Source organism: Hemibagrus wyckioides, linkage group LG09, assembly GCF_019097595.1.
Source record: "Hemibagrus wyckioides isolate EC202008001 linkage group LG09, SWU_Hwy_1.0, whole genome shotgun sequence".
NCBI lineage: Eukaryota > Metazoa > Chordata > Actinopteri > Siluriformes > Bagridae > Hemibagrus > Hemibagrus wyckioides.
Window position 1 is genome coordinate 27,321,901 of NC_080718.1, and position 18,756 is coordinate 27,340,656.

Sequence of the window (18,756 nt, forward strand, 5' to 3'; positions counted from 1 at the left end):
TCTTTTACCACGTGACCAGCGCGTGCCGTATAAACCCGGAACTGCCTCTTGAACGAACACGGCAGGAAAGAGACACGTCTTTTTCTAAAGTGCTGTGTGTTTTATTACGGTTTTTAAACACACCCATGTTGACTTTATACCCTTGAGTAGATTTCCTAATCTAGTAACTCCGTGTTGTCTGCACAAACAGCTTTCTTTAATAGTCGCAAAAAGTTCGACTCTGTCCTGCGAGTCATATAATTTGACTCGGCTCACCCGTGAGAATCAACTCTTTGATTTTGAACGACAATTGATTCTTATTCTTCTGGCCGAAATATTTCCTTTCATGCAACCTTACTCTAACTTTTAAACAAAACAAACAAACAAACAAACAAATAAATAATAGAATGTGCAGACAGATCCTCATTGCATTGCCTCATTCAAAATCTCGAGTCAAACACTCGACTCATAAGTCATATTGACGTATAACTCAGATGTTGAGGGTTTTCATGGAAGCATTTAGATTAAATTACACTGCAGGTTCAAGGACATTGCTCATATTTACAGAGTACACAAAACTATATATGAAATAAAATAAAATAGACGGTTAATATATGCGAGTCGGCTCACAATGTTCATCCAAAAGATTCGAATCAAAGAACCGACTCCTTGGAAAACGACACAACAAACCCAATAATCTTCATACGCGCTAATGATCGAATGAATTTAAGTCTTATGCAGTATATATTCAGTTATATTTCTACACAAAGCAAAATATAATTATCAGGTACAAAAAAAAGCCCAAGACATGATAAAGAAAATACGTCTTTATTAATAATGTTATTGACTTTGGCACAAGACAAGTTTTAATATATACATCACATTAAAGGCACTTTAAAGGTCACATTGCAGTATGTTAATACAGAAGTTTGGTACATTGTCAGCAATAACGCTGCTGATGTTTTATACTTTTTTTTTGAAGACGACAAAAGTGAAGAACCACCAAGAGGTTTCTTAGAAAAGACTTCCTGTACAATGTGCTGGGAATCCAAACATCCAGTGGAAAGTCACACGACGTTCACACGACACTGTGAAAACACGTAGCATGCTACAAAAGCAGGACATGAGCTGAAACCCTTAAAAAGAAAAACATTGGAGTTTCGTTTTGGTGAAATCAGTCCATCATCAGCGCTCTTGGAGAAGAAGAGAGCGTGAATAACACCACAGAACCGTGACTGAAATCCAGAAATCCTCGACTTGTTGATGCTTGAAGATTCTTATCAGTTCTCATATCTTTAAAAACACCAGAGTGACTCATAATAAAAAACCTCACGACATCCAACGTATACAGAGTCTAGATCAGAAATGGCTGACTTTACAGCCGCAGGTGCCTCTGAGTCAGCAAGGGCGGGGTTTAAGTTACATTTAATCAGTCTGACAGATGACCACGACGATGATGATGACGATCATCAGATAAGGTATCTAAAAGCAGCCCTGTGCTAATGTTTACAATCTCATGCTAACTATTTAGCAATGCTAATGCTACTGACGTGATGGCATAGGATCTTTTTTTTTATTACACTAAGTGACTTGTACAGAAGTTTTTTCCCCACAATAGTTCTTTTGCATTATTTTGTAAAACTATCACATGCAAAGACTGTACTAATCTGACGTCACCCCAACCCCCCCCCCATCCGAGGTTGCCATGGTAACAAGCCTAGCTCACATCCAGGCTGATTTTGAACTCTGAACTTTTTGGTTTTTACTTCCTGTTTTGTTTTGTTATTTCTCCTTCTAAGTGCATTACTACTAAAAATATAGCTCTTATTGTTCAATTTTCGAATTCTATCCTGTTCTTTGGAAATAATCTCTGAAATGAACCACACACACACACACACACACACACACACACACACACACACGGTGCTTGTACTTGTACGCATCTAGATTCTGTCACTCCAGATGGTCCAGGTGATGGTGGAGCTCAGGTGTGAAAGCTCTCTGCTCTTGGAACATTTCGATGTGAGAAGAAGTTTTCGAAATGACTCCAGGAGGTCCAGAGGTCACATCTCAAAATGGGAGTATATGCTCTCCACGTATCCCAGAACCCTTTGCCAGTCGGGGCCTTCAGTCTTCAACATCTCATCTGCGGTCTTAAAGAAAACACAAGGCCTGGTCACGCACTCGGCATTCAGAGAGCAGGGGTTATATTTATCGTCTGCATGAGAATGAGCTGGAGATCGAAATATATATATATATATATATATATATATATATATATATATATATATATATATATATATATATATATATATATATATATATATATAGAGAGAGAGAGAGAGAGAGAGAGAGAGAGAGAGAGAGAGAGAGAGAGAGTGTATCTCACAAAAGTGAGTACACCCTTGACATTTTTGTAAATATTTTATTATATCTTTTCATGTGACAACACTGAAGAAATGCCACTCTGCTCCAGTGTACAGTAGTGAGTGTCCAGCCTGTATAACAGTGTAAATTTACTGTCCCCTTAAAATAACTCAACACACAGCCATTAATGTCTAAACCGTTGGCAACAAAAGTGACTACACCCCTAAGTGGAAATGTCCAAATTGGGCCCAAAGTGTCAATGGGCCACCATTATTTTCCAGCACTGCCTTAACCCATGGAGTTCACCAGAGCTTCACAGGTTGCTACTGGAGTCCTCTTCCACTCCTCCATGATGACATCTTTCTTGTGCATCATCTTCAGTAGAGGCTTCTTTCTGGGACGACAGCCATGCAGACCAATTAGATGCAGTGTGTGGCGTCTGGTCTGAGCACTGGCAGGCTGACCCCCCCACCCCTTCAACCTCTGGAGCAATGCTGGCAGCACTCATACGTCTATTTCCCAAAGACAACCTCCGGATATGACACTGAGCACGTGCACTCAACTTCTCTGGTGGACCATGCCGAGGCCTGTTCTGAGTGGAACCTGTCCTGTAAAACCACTGTATGGTCTTGCCCACCGTGCTGCAGCTCAGTTTCAGGGTCTTGGCAATCTTCTTATAGCCTAGGCCATCTTTATGTAGAGCAACAAGTCTTTTTTTCAGGTTCTTTGCCATGAGGTGCCATGTTGAACTTCCAGTGACCAGTATGAGAGGGTGTGAGAGCGAAAACACCAAATTTAACACACCTGAGACCTTGTAACACTAAAAAGTCACATGACACTGGGGAGGGTAAATGGCTAATTGGGCCCAATTTGGACATTTCCACTTAGGGGTGTAGTCACTTTTGTTGCCAACGGTTTAGACATTAATGGCTGTGTGTTGATTATTTTGAGGGGACAGCAAATTTACACTGTTATACAGGCTGGACACTCACTACTGTACATTGGAGCAGAGTGGCATTTCTTCAGTGTTGTCACATGAAAAGATATAATAAAATATTTACAAAAATGGGGTGTACTTTTGTGATATACAGTATATATATATAATTTAATATATATATATATAATTTAAAAAATATATATTATTAAAAATAATAAAATTCTGCAGCCTTGTGTGCTGTGTTTTTTATCAGCAGAAACATTATTAAAAACAAATTAAATATATAAATCAATTAAAAAAATAAATTAATTAATTAGGCCAAAAGTGTCAGATGTTTAAGTATAAAAACTATAATAAAAATAAAAAAAATAATACAAATAATTAACTCTTATTTCCTTAATAAAATTGTTCCAGATTGTAACAATCCATCACTACTGATACTGACGTATTTCATATATTTAAAAAAAAAATTCTACAATTTTTTTAATGCGTCATAAAGCCACTCTAAGCCACCAGATCATTCCCATGCTGCAGGATATTTCTGTTATTATGAGTAATTTCTCATGGATGTGTTCTGAAAGATAATTTCTGAGGCAGTGTGATTGGTTAATAAAAGTAGGTTGAATTTTGATGAGACTTTCAGAGAATGCAGTACGGTGATGTGAGGAGAGTTTTATGGAGTATCATGACTCACCAGTGAGGCGGTGATTCCCACGCTCTCTCCTGTCTGAAACGCCAGCAAGAGGTTTTCCTTCTGAGGATGACATCAGCATCATCATCATCATCATCATCATCATCATCTACTGTTCTCTCACTTGTAGTTAAAACTCTTCTGTCTGAAAGCCTAAAGTTTTACCTCTTCCACACAAACATCTCCTTACAGAAAGTTCACCATGTCACCAATGGTTGCTATAGAAACGGTACTGTCACTGATGAGCGCATTAAAACGAGCTGCTTTACTGTTAAAGACCAATTCTGTCCAATCAGAATCCAGAATCCAGCAAAATGTCCGATTATTCTGTTCTGGACATGGTGTCAGTGTTGTAGGTTGTGAATGGAGAGTGTGTGAGTGTGTGTTACCTTGTTCTCCGGTCGCAGTGTGTCGTAGGGGATGTGTGAGGGGAGGTAACTATGATACACGGCGCAGAAAGCCAAGCCGTCCATCCAGCTACTGCTGAAGTTGGTGATCTCAATGTTCTGGATGAAAAGAGACACAGTTATTTCGACTCATGTCTTCATCTCACGAAGAGATATCACTTCCTGTATTAACAGCAGCACTGTGTTTATTTCCTGTGCTAGTCTTGACTCCGCCCACTGTCACAATCGCTGCAGAGGGCTTTTAATTGCGATGTTTTTTTTTACTCGTTTTCTCTGATTATAAAACAGTCAGGAATTTCTGAAGCTTCAGAATCGAGTAATATAACAAGCTGCGTTTATTTTCCTCATTATAGGCTGCTGAGGGAACGACTGACTGTTTATAGCTGCTTTGTAACTATGTATTAAACTATAAATGGATAAAAAGTATGATGTCATATGTAGTATAATTGAACCCTGTTCGTTTCAATGCACATGCTGCAGTAACGATGTTTAACCCGAGTTGTGTACCTTATACCCGATGGTTCGGTTCTGACACCAGCGCAGTAGTGAGTTGCGTTTGGATCCGCCGTGACGCCTGAGCAGCTTACTGAAGTCCTCCTGAGGCCTGGAGAAAGACAAGAGGATGAAGATGAATCCTGAAACCTTTCTTCAGTTTATTTACTGGTACCAGACTGGTTCATCTCCCAGATATTTTTTTACACTGCTCTTTTTACCCTGGGGTTCTAGTCGTTCCAAACCCCGTTTTTTACCCCCGGGGTAGAGGAAGGTTTCAGACGTGTACTGTAGGAGCAGGGTTATGACTCAGAGTCAGTACGGCTTTTACAGTGTTAACTCCACATGGCGGTGCTGAACGTGTTCAGGGTGAAACCATGCACTGTTAGGATGTTACGGCTAGTCGCTTAGCAACAGAAACCCAATCAGAAACTGAGCCGCGCCTCTGTGCCTCATATCAGGTGAAAACCAGGAGGTAGAGACGCTTAACAAAAACGCCTCGGTAGATAGAGTCAGGAGGCAAAACGCCCCGACATCACGGAAGTACAGGAAGAAAGAAAGAAAGAAAGAAGAAAAGAAGGAAGGAAAAAAGGGAAAGAAAGAAAGAAAGAAAGAAAGAAAGAAAGAAAGAAAGAAAGAAAGAAAGAAAGAAAGAAAGAGGGAAAGGAGGAAGGAAGGAAAGAAGAAATAAAAGAAGTAAGGAAAGAAAGAGGGGAAGAAAGAAAGGGAAAAAAGGAAGGAAGGAAGGAAAGAAAGAAAGAAAGAAAGAAAGAAAGAAAGAAAGAAAGGAAGAAATAAAAGAAGGAAAGAAAGAAAGAAAGAAAGAAAGAAAGAAAGAAAGAAAGAAAGAAAGAAAGAAAGAAAGAAAGAAAGAAAGGAGGAAGGAAGGAAAGAAGAAATAAAAGAAGTAAGGAAAGAAAGAGGGGAAGAAAGAAAGGGAAAAAAGGAAGGAAGGAAGGAAGGAAGGAAGGAAGGAAGGAAAGAAAGAAAGAAAGAAAGAAAGGAAGGAAGAAATAAAAGAAGGAAAGAAAGAAAGAAAGAAAGAAAGAAAGAAAGAAAGAAAGAAAGAAAGAGGGAAAGGAGGAAGGAAGGAAAGAAGAAATAAAAGAAGTAAGGAAAGAAAGAGGGGAAGAAAGAAAGGGAAAAAAGGAAGGAAGGAAGGAAGGAAGGAAGGAAGGAAGGAAAGAAAAAGAAAGAAAGGAAGAAATAAAAGAAGGAAGGAAAGAAAGAAAGAAAGAAAGAAAGAAAGAAAGGAAGAAATAAAAGAAAGAAAGAAAGAAAGAAAGAAAGAAAGAAAGAAAGAAAGAAAGAAAGAAAGAAAGAAAGAAAGAAAGAAAAGTAGCAGTGTGAAACCTCCAACTACATAAACCCAGGATTCTGTTTAACCGGAGGTTATAATCACACAGGAAATGAAAGCATGTGTTGTGTTATTTATCAGTCGTCTGTGTAAATGCTTATCGTAGAGAAGACATTATATAAACTGTTAGTTTATAGACACAATAGATGTAGAGGCCAATACCAGGCTTCCATTAATACAGACCAAGTGCAGATACAAGTGCTGCAAAAATAAGCTTCTACCCACTGCCCAGAAACCAGCACCAGATATTTCTAGACATTCCCAAGTATAACAGTAAATTCTGGCTGTCATAATGCTTTAAACATCCTCCACACTGACCCCGAGTTCATCCCAAGACGCTGTGTCAAACACAAAACGTCAAAATGTTCTGACTTTAAAAGGGAAACAACTGCTCGCTGACCTTCACCATGAGTCAGGATAAATTGTAGAAGGTATGGAAGTGGAGGTCTGGGTCTCAGTCGTTTCTGTGAGTGAAGCTCAAGACGAGGACAGAGTAGGAGTGAGAAAGGAGACAAAACAACGAGGATCACACTCACTTTATCTTGCTCAGCTTGTTTGGAGAAAGCTCTATGACAGGAGACGAGTGCGAAAACGGATTGTCCTCTTTTTTATCTGTTAAACACACACACACACAGTCAATTTCAAAATGTTTACATTCAGTAAATCAGCAGAATTATGTCTCTGCATACCTTTATATAAATTAATCCAGTTGTCCTGCTGGTCCAGATTCAGCCTCTCTCTTGTCAAATTGTTCTGAAATATCCACAGGACGTTTTTTTATTGACGCAGATGTAGAACACCTTCTGTTACATAACCCGTTAAAAAACACAGAGCTGTTCTTACTTTGTTCACAGGACTTGTGATCGGTGCTAAAGAATTCTGGGATGTACCATTTACTAGGCTGGTGGGGGAGGAGGACTGTTTTCTGCAAAACAACAGCATGTACTGTAAAAAATAATGTGGATTTGAAAATAACGAAGCATTTATTTAGGTTCCAATGAATCCATGTTCCCAGTGCCCTATATTCCCAAGGCTCCACGTTTCCATGACCTAACTGTTCCCAAAACCCTATATTCCCATGCCCCAACAATCACAAAACCATACTGTTCCATTGCCCAGTGGTCCCAAATCCTTGATTTCCAATCCTCCATGTTCTCCCAAATCCTGCTTTTCCTAAGCTCCATGTTTCTACGGCCCAAAGTTCCCAAAACACTATATTCCCATATTTCCCAGTGTTTCCAAACCTACATATTTCCAAGGCCCAGTTTTATCAAAACCTTGATTTCCAAGCCTCCACATTCCCCAAACCCTATATTCTCAAGCCTCCACATTCCCCAAACGCTATATTCTCAAGCGCTCCATGTTCCCCCAAATCCTGCTTTCCCAAAGCTCCATGTTCCTACGGCCCAAAATTCCCAAAACTCTATATTCCCTCACCCCAATATTCCCAAAACTACATATTTCCAAGGCCCAGTTTCCCAAAACCTTGATTTCCAAGCCTCCATGTTCCCCACAAACTCTATTTTCCCAAAGCTCCATGTTCATACAGCCCAAATTTCCCAAAACCCTATATTCTCAAACCCCGATGTTCCCAAAACTACATATTTCCAAGGCCCAGTTTTCACAAAACCTTGATTTCTAAGCCTCCAATGTTTCGTAAATTCTATATTCCCGAGCCTCCATTTTCCCATGATCAAATGTTTCCTCAAGCCTTATATTGCCATGGGTCAATGTTCAATGACCTAAGTTCAAAGATGTATAATCCAATGACTTCATGTTCCTAAAACCATGTGCTCCCAGTGCCTTATATCCAAAATACCTAATACTCCCAAAAGCCTATATTCCAGGACCAGTGTTCCCATTACTCCATAATCTATGGAACCTTTGGAACCATATAGTTCATTGGACCTTATGCTTCTAACACCCTGTGTTCCCCTGTCTTTATGATCCAGCAGGAATAAACCTACAAACCTGGGAATCTGCATTATACATGAGCAGTTAAGTACAACCCTTTTAGAACCTTAGGAACCCTTTTCACAGGTTCTTTTATTGAAGCAGTCTGAGGAAATCTAGGACCCTGGGAACATGGATATGCACTCCTTGAGATGTTTAAGAATTTAATTGCTTTTGTTTACATTGCTAAAGGATTTTACTGAGCTTGCCCAAACAGGTAACTGCTTCAGATTGCAAAACTTTTTGGAGCTGAAGTCTAACCTGTTCTCTTAACCTTCTGAGAAGGCATCTACTTAACTTCAGTCAGTCTAATATAGTCACGAAATGGCTTGTGTGACGTGACTGGGATTTCCCTGAGGGGAACTGTTAAACGTACAGCGTTTATAGTGTGTTAAGTACAGTAATGGAATACAGCCATAGTCATGGAGAGACCCTAACACACACACACACACACTCCATTACAGATCTCAGTATACTCACTTAAGTATTTCTGTACTTCCCGCCTCTTTCTCTTTCCTCTTTTCCTCTGCTGTCCTTCGCTCACTCCCCCATCTCTCCACACCGCTCCGTACACTCCCTTCTGTCGCCCCCTGCTGGCTGGGAGTCTCTGACCTTTGGCTGAGTCCTTTTTTGCTTTGTTCGAGCTCAGCTTTTAAGCGCTCCACTTGACCTTCGACCTCTCGCTGGCCCTGCCTAGAGTCGGTCAGCTGCCTCTCCCAGTCCACCTGCGCCTCTCTCAGAGTGTTCAGCTCTTCTTCAGCTTCAGCTCTCAGCCGGTCGGCTACCACAAGCGCCACCTGCAGGTCAGACTGGAACTGCAGCCACTCGCTGCGCTCTATCTGGACACACATACACACACACACACACACAAACACAGGAAGGGTTTGTTTTTAATGTGGTAGAAAATACACCATGTTCATCTTCATCGTAAACTTTCAGACAAGTTCTTATGGGATTCAGGAAAGATCTGAGGCAGAAATACTCAATTCATGAAACAACAGACAGGTGGATCAGGTAGACTGGCAGACCAGCAGAGAGATGAACTGAAGGACAGATCTACAGGAGACAGACAGACAGGCCAACTGACAAAAAGGTGGACAGACAGACAGACAGACCGACAGACAGGTACAACAGAGATACACTATACTGCCAAAAGTTTTGGGACACCCCTCCAAATCATTGAGTTCAGTTGTTGTTTTTCAGGGGTTGGGCTCGGCCCCTTAGTTCCAGTGAAAGGAACTCTTAATGCTTCAGCTTCATACCAAGACATTTTGGACAATTTCATGCTTCAACTTTGTGGGAACAGTATGGGGATGACCCCTTCCTGTTCCAACATGACTGCACGCCATTGCACAAAGCAACGTCCATAAAGACATGGATGAGTGAGTTTGGTGTGGAGGAACTTGACTGGCCTGCACAGAGTCCTGACCTCAACCCCATAGAACACCTTTGGGATGAAATAGAGTGGAGACTGTGAGCCAGACCTTCTCGTCCAACATCAGTGCCTGACCTCACAAATGCGCTTCTAGAGGAATGGTCAAAAATTCCCATAAACACACTCCTAAACCTTGTGGAAAGCCTTCCCAGAAGAGTTGAAGCTGGTATAGCTGCAAAGGGCGGGACAACTCCATATTACATTCATGTGCATGTAAAGGCAGACGTCCCAAAACTTTTGACAACATTGTAGATAGATAGAGTAGACAGACAGACAGACAGATAGATACAGCATGTAGAAGGAAAGACAGACAGATAGATACAGTAGACAGACAGACAAGCAGACAGTCAGTCGGATACAGATATGCAGACAGACAGGCAGGCAGACAGAAGGATAAATGGATGGATAAATTAGACAGAGATGTAGTTAGACACATACAGTAGATGGGACAGACAGACAACAGAGACACACAGACAGACACAGACATATGAGATAAAAGATAAACAGGCAGATACAGATAGACGATACAGCAGATAGACAGATTTACAGACAGACAGATAGATATGGTAGAGCCACAGACAGACAAACAGACAGAAAAACGGAGGGTCATAAAGACAGGTACAACTAAAAGACAGAAAGAAAGAAAGACAGATGGAAAAATCTGGGTCTGAAACAAAATGATTGAGTAGTGATGAACTGAAATATTCCGTTTGTATTAAGAGCATCTGACGTTTAATACGAATAAAAATCCATCTGATTTTAGTTAATGGCAGTAATAAGAAGCTTAGCTGTTTTCCTGAATCATTCAGAATGAAGGTGAGGCACTACAGTTATTTCCCTCTCGGCTACGTAACACGATATTCCCCGGAATATCACTCAAACAGGAACTGACCCGAGATCAGCCGTTACACTCAGACCATCTGAATCCAGTTAGGAGTTTCTCTATTGTAATTCATGTCAGTGTTACACGTAGCTACAGCACCACACACACACACACACACACACACACACACACACACATACACACTCCATCCGGCATGCTAGAGAGTAGGAAACTGGTGTCTACACTGGTGTCTTTACCTGAGACATGACCGATAACCCGGGGGAAAAGTACAGAAGATATTACACTAGTGTTTAGTTTATGTTGCTTTGCTGTGTTTATGCATGGTGTCCACACCCACAAAACCCACAAGAGCTTCAGCTCTGCACCGCTGACTTCACAAAACTGACGCTACATCAGCTTCCCGAGTAGCTTCGTCGTTTGGTTTACAGTGAGCTGATTAATAAGTAGGAAAATGTAGAACTTTAGCTCTCACACACACACACACACACCGTTCTTGTTCCCAAAACACAATTACATGCAAATAATTTAGGCAGGATGTGACTCACAAATGAAAACATCACACACTCATTCACATGGAAAAAGACGACAAAACAGCAAGTGACTAAAAGTCAAATCATGATAATGTACACGATATAATTCTGTCTAAAAATAGATTTATTGATGTGTGTGTGTGTGGGTGTGTGATGTGCATTATAAAGGTTCCAGCAAGAAGGACTCTGGACATGAAAGTATCAGTTATCTAGATGAAGTTTGAACTTAAGAGTTTGGTCTAGTGAGAAAATACAGCATCAAAAACCACACACACACACCATCATAACTCATAACTAACCACAGTGGAGTGTTAATGATGAAGAGTGGAGTGTTAATGATGAAGAGGAGTGTTAATGATGAAGAGGAGTGTTAATGATGAAGAGTGGAGTGTTAATGATGAAGAGTGGAGTGTTAATGATGAAGAGGAGTGTTAATGATGAAGAGTGGAGTGTTAATGATGAAGAGTGGAGTGTTAATGATGAAGAGGAGTGTTAATGATGAAGAGTGGAGTGTTAATGATGAAGAGGAGTGTTAATGATGAAGAGTGGAGTGTTAATGATGAAGAGGAGTGTTAATGATGAAGAGGAGTGTTAATGATAAAGAGGAGTGTTAATGATGAAGAGTGGAGTGTTAATGATGAAGAGTGGAGTGTTAATGATGAAGAGGAGTGTTAATGATGAAGAGTGGAGTGTTAATGATGAAGAGTGGAGTGTTAATGATGAAGAGGAGTGTTAATGATAAAGAGGAGTGTTAATGATGAAGAGTGGAGTGTTAATGATGAAGAGGAGTGTTAATGATGAAGAGGAGTGTTAATGATGAGGAGTGTTAATGATAAAGAGGAGTGTTAATGATAAAGAGGAGTGTTAATGATGAAGAGTGGAGTGTTAATGATGAAGAGGAGTGTTAATGATGAAGAGGAGTGTTAATGATGAGGAGTGTTAATGATAAAGAGGAGTGTTAATGATAAAGAGGAGTGTTAATGATGAAGAGTGGAGTGTTAATGATGAAGAGGAGTGTTAATGATGAAGAGGAGTGTTAATGATGAGGAGTGTTAATGATAAAGAGGAGTGTTAATGATAAAGAGGAGTGTTAATGATGAAGAGTGGAGTGTTAATGATGAAGAGGAGTGTTAATGATAAAGAGGAGTGTTAATGATGAAGAGTGGAGTGTTAATGATGAAGAGGAGTGTTAATGATAAAGAGGAGTGTTAATGATGAAGAGTGGAGTGTTAATGATGAAGAGTGGAGTGTTAATGATGAAGAGGAGTGTTAATGATGAAGAGGAGTGTTAATGATAAAGAGGAGTGTTAATGATGAAGAGGAGTGTTAATGATGAAGAGTGGAGTGTTAATGATGAAGAGTGGAGTGTTAATGATGAAGAGGAGTGTTAATGATAAAGAGGAGTGTTAATGATGAAGGGTGGAGTGTTAATGATGAAGAGGAGTGTTAATGATAAAGAGGAGTGTTAATGATGAAGAGTGGAGTGTTAATGATGAAGAGGAGTGTTAATGATGAAGAGTGGAGTGTTAATGATGAAGAGTGGAGTGTTAATGATATAGAGGAGTGTTAATGATGAAGAGTGGAGTGTTAATGATGAAGAGTGGAGTGTTAATGATGAAGAGGAGTGTTAATGATAAAGAGGAGTGTTAATGATGAAGGGTGGAGTGTTAATGATAAAGAGGAGTGTTAATGATAAAGAGGAGTGTTAATGATGAAGGGTGGAGTGTTAATGATGAAGAGGAGTGTTAATGATAAAGAGGAGTGTTAATGATGAAGAGTGGAGTGTTAATGATGAAGAGGAGTGTTAATGATGAAGAGGAGTGTTAATGATGAAGAGTGGAGTGTTAATGATAAAGAGGAGTGTTAATGATAAAGAGGAGTGTTAATGATGAAGAGTGGAGTGTTAATGATGAAGAGGAGTGTTAATGATGAAGAGTGGAGTGTTAATGATGAAGAGTGGAGTGTTAATGATGAAGAGGAGTGTTAATGATGAAGAGGAGTGTTAATGGTGAAGTGGAGTGATAATGATAAAGAGGAGTGATAAGGTGTTAATGATGAAGAGTGGAGTGTTAATGATGAAGAGTGGGGTGTTAATGATGAAGAGGAGTGTTAATGATGAAGAGTGGAGTGTTAATGATGAAGAGGAGTGTTAATGATGAAGAGTGGAGTGTTAATGATGAAGAGTGGAGTGTTAATGATAAAGAGGAGTGTTAATGATAAAGAGGAGTGTTAATGATGAAGAGTGGAGTGTTAATGATGAAGAGTGGAGTGTTAATGATAAAGAGGAGTGTTAATGATGAAGAGGAGTGTTAATGATAAAGAGGAGTGTTAATGATGAAGAGGAGTGTTAATGATAAAGAGGAGTGTTAATGATAAAGAGGAGTGTTAATGATGAAGAGTGGAGTGTTAATGATGAGGAGTGTTAATGATAAAGAGGAGTGTTAATGATAAAGAGGAGTGTTAATGATGAAGAGTGGAGTGTTAATGATGAAGAGTGGAGTGTTAATGATGAGGAGTGTTAATGATGAAGAGTGTTAATGATGAAGAGAGTGTTAATGAGTGTTAATGATAAAGAGGAGTGTTAATGATAAAGAGTGTTAATGATGAAGTGTTAATGATAAAGAGGAGTGTTAATGATAAAGAGGAGTGTTAATGATGAAGAGGAGTGTTAATGATAAAGAGGAGTGTTAATGATGAAGAGGAGTGTTAATGATGAAGAGTGGAGTGTTAATGATGAGGAGTGTTAATGATGAAGAGTGGAGTGTTAATGATGAGGAGTGTTAATGATAAAGAGGAGTGTTAATGATAAAGAGGAGTGTTAATGATGAAGAGTGGAGTGTTAATGATGAAGAGTGGAGTGTTAATGATAAAGAGGAGTGTTAATGATGAAGAGTGGAGTGTTAATGATGAAGAGGAGTGTTAATGATAAAGAGGAGTGTTAATGATGAAGAGGAGTGTTAATGATGAAGAGGAGTGTTAATGATGAAGAGGAGTGTTAATGATAAAGAGGAGTGTTAATGATGAAGAGGAGTGTTAATGATGAAGAGTGGAGTGTTAATGATGAAGAGGAGTGTTAATGATAAAGAGGAGTGTTAATGATGAAGAGTGTTAATGATAAAGAGGAGTGTTAATGATAAAGAGGAGTGTTAATGATGAAGAGGAGTGTTAATGATGAAGAGTGGAGTGTTAATGATGAAGAGGAGTGTTAATGATGAAGAGGAGTGTTAATGATGAAGAGTGGAGTGTTAATGATGAAGAGGAATGTTAATGATGAAGAGGAGTGTTAATGATGAAGAGGAGTGTTAATGATGAAGAGGAGTGTTAATGATAAAGAGGAGTGTTAATGATGAAGAGGAGTGTTAATGATGAAGAGTGGAGTGTTAATGATGAAGAGGAGTGTTAATGATGAAGAGTGGAGTGTTAATGATGAAGAGGAGTGTTAATGATGAAGAGTGTTAATGATGAAGAGGAGTGTTAATGATGAAGAGGTGTTAATGATGAAGAGGAGTGTTAATGATGAAGAGGAGTGTTAATGATGAAGAGTGGAGTGTTAATGATAAAGAGGAGTGTTAATGATGAAGAGGAGTGTTAATGATGAAGAGGAGTGTTAATGATGAAGAGGAGTGTTAATGATGAAGAGTGGAGTGTTAATGATGAAGAGGAGTGTTAATGATGAAGAGGAGTGTTAATGATGAAGAGTGGAGTGTTAATGATGAAGAGGAGTGTTAATGATGAAGAGGAGTGTTAATGATGAAGAGGAGTGTTAATGATAAAGAGGAGTGTTAATGATAAAGAGGAGTGTTAATGATGAAGAGGAGTGTTAATGATGAAGAGGAGTGTTAATGATGAAGAGGAGTGTTAATGATGAAGAGTGGAGTGTTAATGATGAAGAGGAGTGTTAATGATAAAGAGTGGAGTGTTAATGATGAAGAGGAGTGTTAATGATGAAGAGTGGAGTGTTAATGATAAAGAGGAGTGTTAATGATGAAGAGGAGTGTTAATGATGAAGAGTGGAGTGTTAACGATGAAGAGGAGTGTTAATGATAAAGAGGAGTGTTAATGATGAAGAGGAGTGTTAATGATGAAGAGTGGAGTGTTAATGATGAAGAGGAGTGTTAATGATGAAGAGGAGTGTTAATGATAAAGAGGAGTGTTAATGATGAAGAGGAGTGTTAATGATGAAGAGGAGTGTTAATGATAAAGAGGAGTGTTAATGATGAAGAGGAGTGTTAATGATGAAGAGTGGAGTGTTAATGATGAAGAGGAGTGTTAATGATAAAGAGGAGTGTTAATGATGAAGAGGAGTGTTAATGATGAAGAGTGGAGTGTTAATGATGAAGAGGAGTGTTAATGATGAAGAGGAGTGTTAATGATGAAGAGTGGAGTGTTAATGATGAAGAGGAGTGTTAATGATAAAGAGGAGTGTTAATGATGAAGAGGAGTGTTAATGATAAAGAGGAGTGTTAATGATGAAGAGTGGAGTGTTAATGATGAAGAGGAGTGTTAATGATGAAGAGGAGTGTTAATGATGAAGAGTGGAGTGTTAATGATGAAGAGGAGTGTTAATGATAAAGAGTGGAGTGTTAATGATGAAGAGGAGTGTTAATGATAAAGAGGAGTGTTAATGATAAAGAGGAGTGTTAATGATGAAGAGGAGTGTTAATGATGAAGAGTGGAGTGTTAATGATGAAGAGGAGTGTTAATGATGAAGAGGAGTGTTAATGATAAAGAGGAGTGTTAATGATGAAGAGGAGTGTTAATGATGAAGAGGAGTGTTAATGATAAAGAGGAGTGTTAATGATGAAGAGGAGTGTTAATGATGAAGAGGAGTGTTAATGATGAAGAGTGGAGTGTTAATGATGAAGAGGAGTGTTAATGATAAAGAGGAGTGTTAATGATGAAGAGGAGTGTTAATGATGAAGAGTGGAGTGTTAATGATGAAGAGGAGTGTTAATGATGAAGAGGAGTGTTAATGATAAAGAGGAGTGTTAATGATGAAGAGGAGTGTTAATGATAAAGAGGAGTGTTAATGATGAAGAGTGGAGTGTTAATGATGAAGAGGAGTGTTAATGATGAAGAGGAGTGTTAATGATGAAGAGTGGAGTGTTAATGATGAAGAGGAGTGTTAATGATAAAGAGTGGAGTGTTAATGATGAAGAGGAGTGTTAATGATGAAGAGTGGAGTGTTAATGATGAAGAGGAGTGTTAATGATAAAGAGGAGTGTTAATGATGAAGAGGAGTGTTAATGATAAAGAGGAGTGTTAATGATGAAGAGGAGTGTTAATGATAAAGAGGAGTGTTAATGATAAAGAGGAGTGTTAATGATGAAGAGTGGAGTGTTAATGATGAAGAGGAGTGTTAATGATGAAGAGTGGAGTGTTAATGATGAAGAGGAGTGTTAATGATAAAGAGGAGTGTTAATGATGAAGAGGAGTGTTAATGATGAAGAGGAGTGTTAATGATGAAGAGTGGAGTGTTAATGATGAAGAGGAGTGTTAATGATGAAGAGGAGTGTTAATGATGAAGAGTGGAGTGTTAATGATGAAGAGTGGAGTGTTAATGATGAAGAGGAGTGTTAATGATGAAGAGGAGTGTTAATGATGAAGAGTGGAGTGTTAATGATGAAGAGGAGTGTTAATGATGAAGAGTGGAGTGTTAATGATGAAGAGGAGTGTTAATGATGAAGAGTGGAGTGTTAATGATGAAGAGGAGTGTTAATGATAAAGAAGAGTGTTAATGATAAAGAGGAGTGTTAATGATGAAGAGTGGAGTGTTAATGATGAAGAGTGGAGTGTTAATGATGAAGAGGAGTGTTAATGATGAAGAGTGGAGTGTTAATGATGAAGAGGAGTGTTAATGATAAAGAGGAGTGTTAATGATGAAGAGGAGTGTTAATGATGAAGAGTGGAGTGTTAATGATGAAGAGGAGTGTTAATGATAAAGAGGAGTGTTAATGATGAAGAGGAGTGTTAATGATGAAGAGTGGAGTGTTAATGATGAAGAGGAGTGTTAATGATAAAGAGGAGTGTTAATGATGAAGAGGAGTGTTAATGATGAAGAGTGGAGTGTTAATGATGAAGAGGAAGGGACAGAGTGAGAGAGGAGATTGGAATGGGAGAGTCAGAGTGAAACCGGCTCCTTATTATAAATAATGTCTTTATTCAGATCACAGCTGGAGCTGATTACAGGATACACTGCATTACACACACACACACACACACTGCATTACACAAGTACTGCATTACACACACGCACACAAACACACACATTGCATTACACAAGTACTGTGTTACACACACACACACACACACACACTGCATTACACAAGTACTGCATTACACACACGCACACACTGGATTACACAAGTACTGCGTTACACACACACACTGCATTACACAAGTACTGCGTTACACACACACACTGCATTACACAAGTACTGCGTTACACACACACACACACACACTGCATTACACAAGTACTGCATTACACACACGCACACAAACACACACACTGCATTACACAAGTACTGCATTACACACACACACACACACACACACACACACACACTGCATTACACAAGTACTGCATTACACACACGCACACAAACACACACACTGCATTACACAAGTACTGCATTACACACACACACACACACACACACACTGCATTACACAAGTACTGCATTACACACACGCACACAAACACACACACTGCATTACACAAGTACTGCGTTACACACACACACACACACACACTGCATTACACAAGTACTGCGTTACACACACACACTGCATTACACAAGTACTGCGTTACACACACACACACACACTGCATTACACAAGTACTGCATTACACACACACACACTGCATTAAACACACACACACACACTGCATTACACACAACCCCCCCCCCACACACACACTGCATTACACACAAACACTGCATTACACAAGTACTGCGTTACACACACACACTGCATTACACAAGTACTGCGTTACACACACACACACACACACACTGCATTAAACACACACACACACACACACTGCATTACACACAATCCCCCCCCACACACTGCATTACACACAAACACATTGCATTACACACACACACACACATTGCATTACACACACACACACACACTGCATTAAACACACATACACACACACACACTGCATTACACACAAACACATTGCATTACACACACACACACATTGCATTACACACACACACACACACACACTGCATTAAACACACACACACACACACTGCATTACACACAACCCCCCCCCACACACACTGCATTAATACACACACACACTGCATTAATACACACACACTGCATTAATACACACACACTGCATTAATACACACACACTGCATTAATACACACACACTGCATTAATACACACACACTGCATTAATACACACACACACACACACACTGCATTAACACACACACACACACTGCATTAATACACACACACACTACATTAACACACACACTGCATTAGTACACACACACTGCATTACACTCACACACACAAACACTGCATTACACACACACAAACACATTGTTACACACACACACACACACACACACACACACACACACACACACTGCATTACACACAACCCCCCCCACACACACACTGCATTACACACAAACACATTGCATTACACACACACACACACTGCATTAAATACACACACACACACACACACACACACACACACACACACACACACACTGCATTACACA

At 39.5% G+C, this 18,756-nt stretch overlaps 1 protein-coding gene across 1 annotated transcript in view; it reads right to left on the reverse strand.

The window, feature by feature from the left end:
* Positions 1 to 791: 791 nt before the first annotated feature.
* The window catches only part of si:ch211-195o20.7 (cytospin-B), a 31,219-nt gene continuing 13,254 nt past the window's right edge, over positions 792 to 18,756 (reverse strand). The window contains exons 5-12 of the mRNA XM_058398542.1: positions 8,664 to 9,022; positions 7,074 to 7,155; positions 6,920 to 6,983; positions 6,767 to 6,842; positions 4,889 to 4,985; positions 4,364 to 4,480; positions 3,978 to 4,037; positions 792 to 2,132 (exon numbers count right to left, since the gene is read on the reverse strand). Of these exons, the coding sequence (XP_058254525.1) occupies positions 2,043 to 2,132; positions 3,978 to 4,037; positions 4,364 to 4,480; positions 4,889 to 4,985; positions 6,767 to 6,842; positions 6,920 to 6,983; positions 7,074 to 7,155; positions 8,664 to 9,022 (945 nt within the window). The 3' untranslated portion in view covers positions 792 to 2,042. The remainder of the gene's footprint in view (positions 2,133 to 3,977; positions 4,038 to 4,363; positions 4,481 to 4,888; positions 4,986 to 6,766; positions 6,843 to 6,919; positions 6,984 to 7,073; positions 7,156 to 8,663; positions 9,023 to 18,756) is intronic.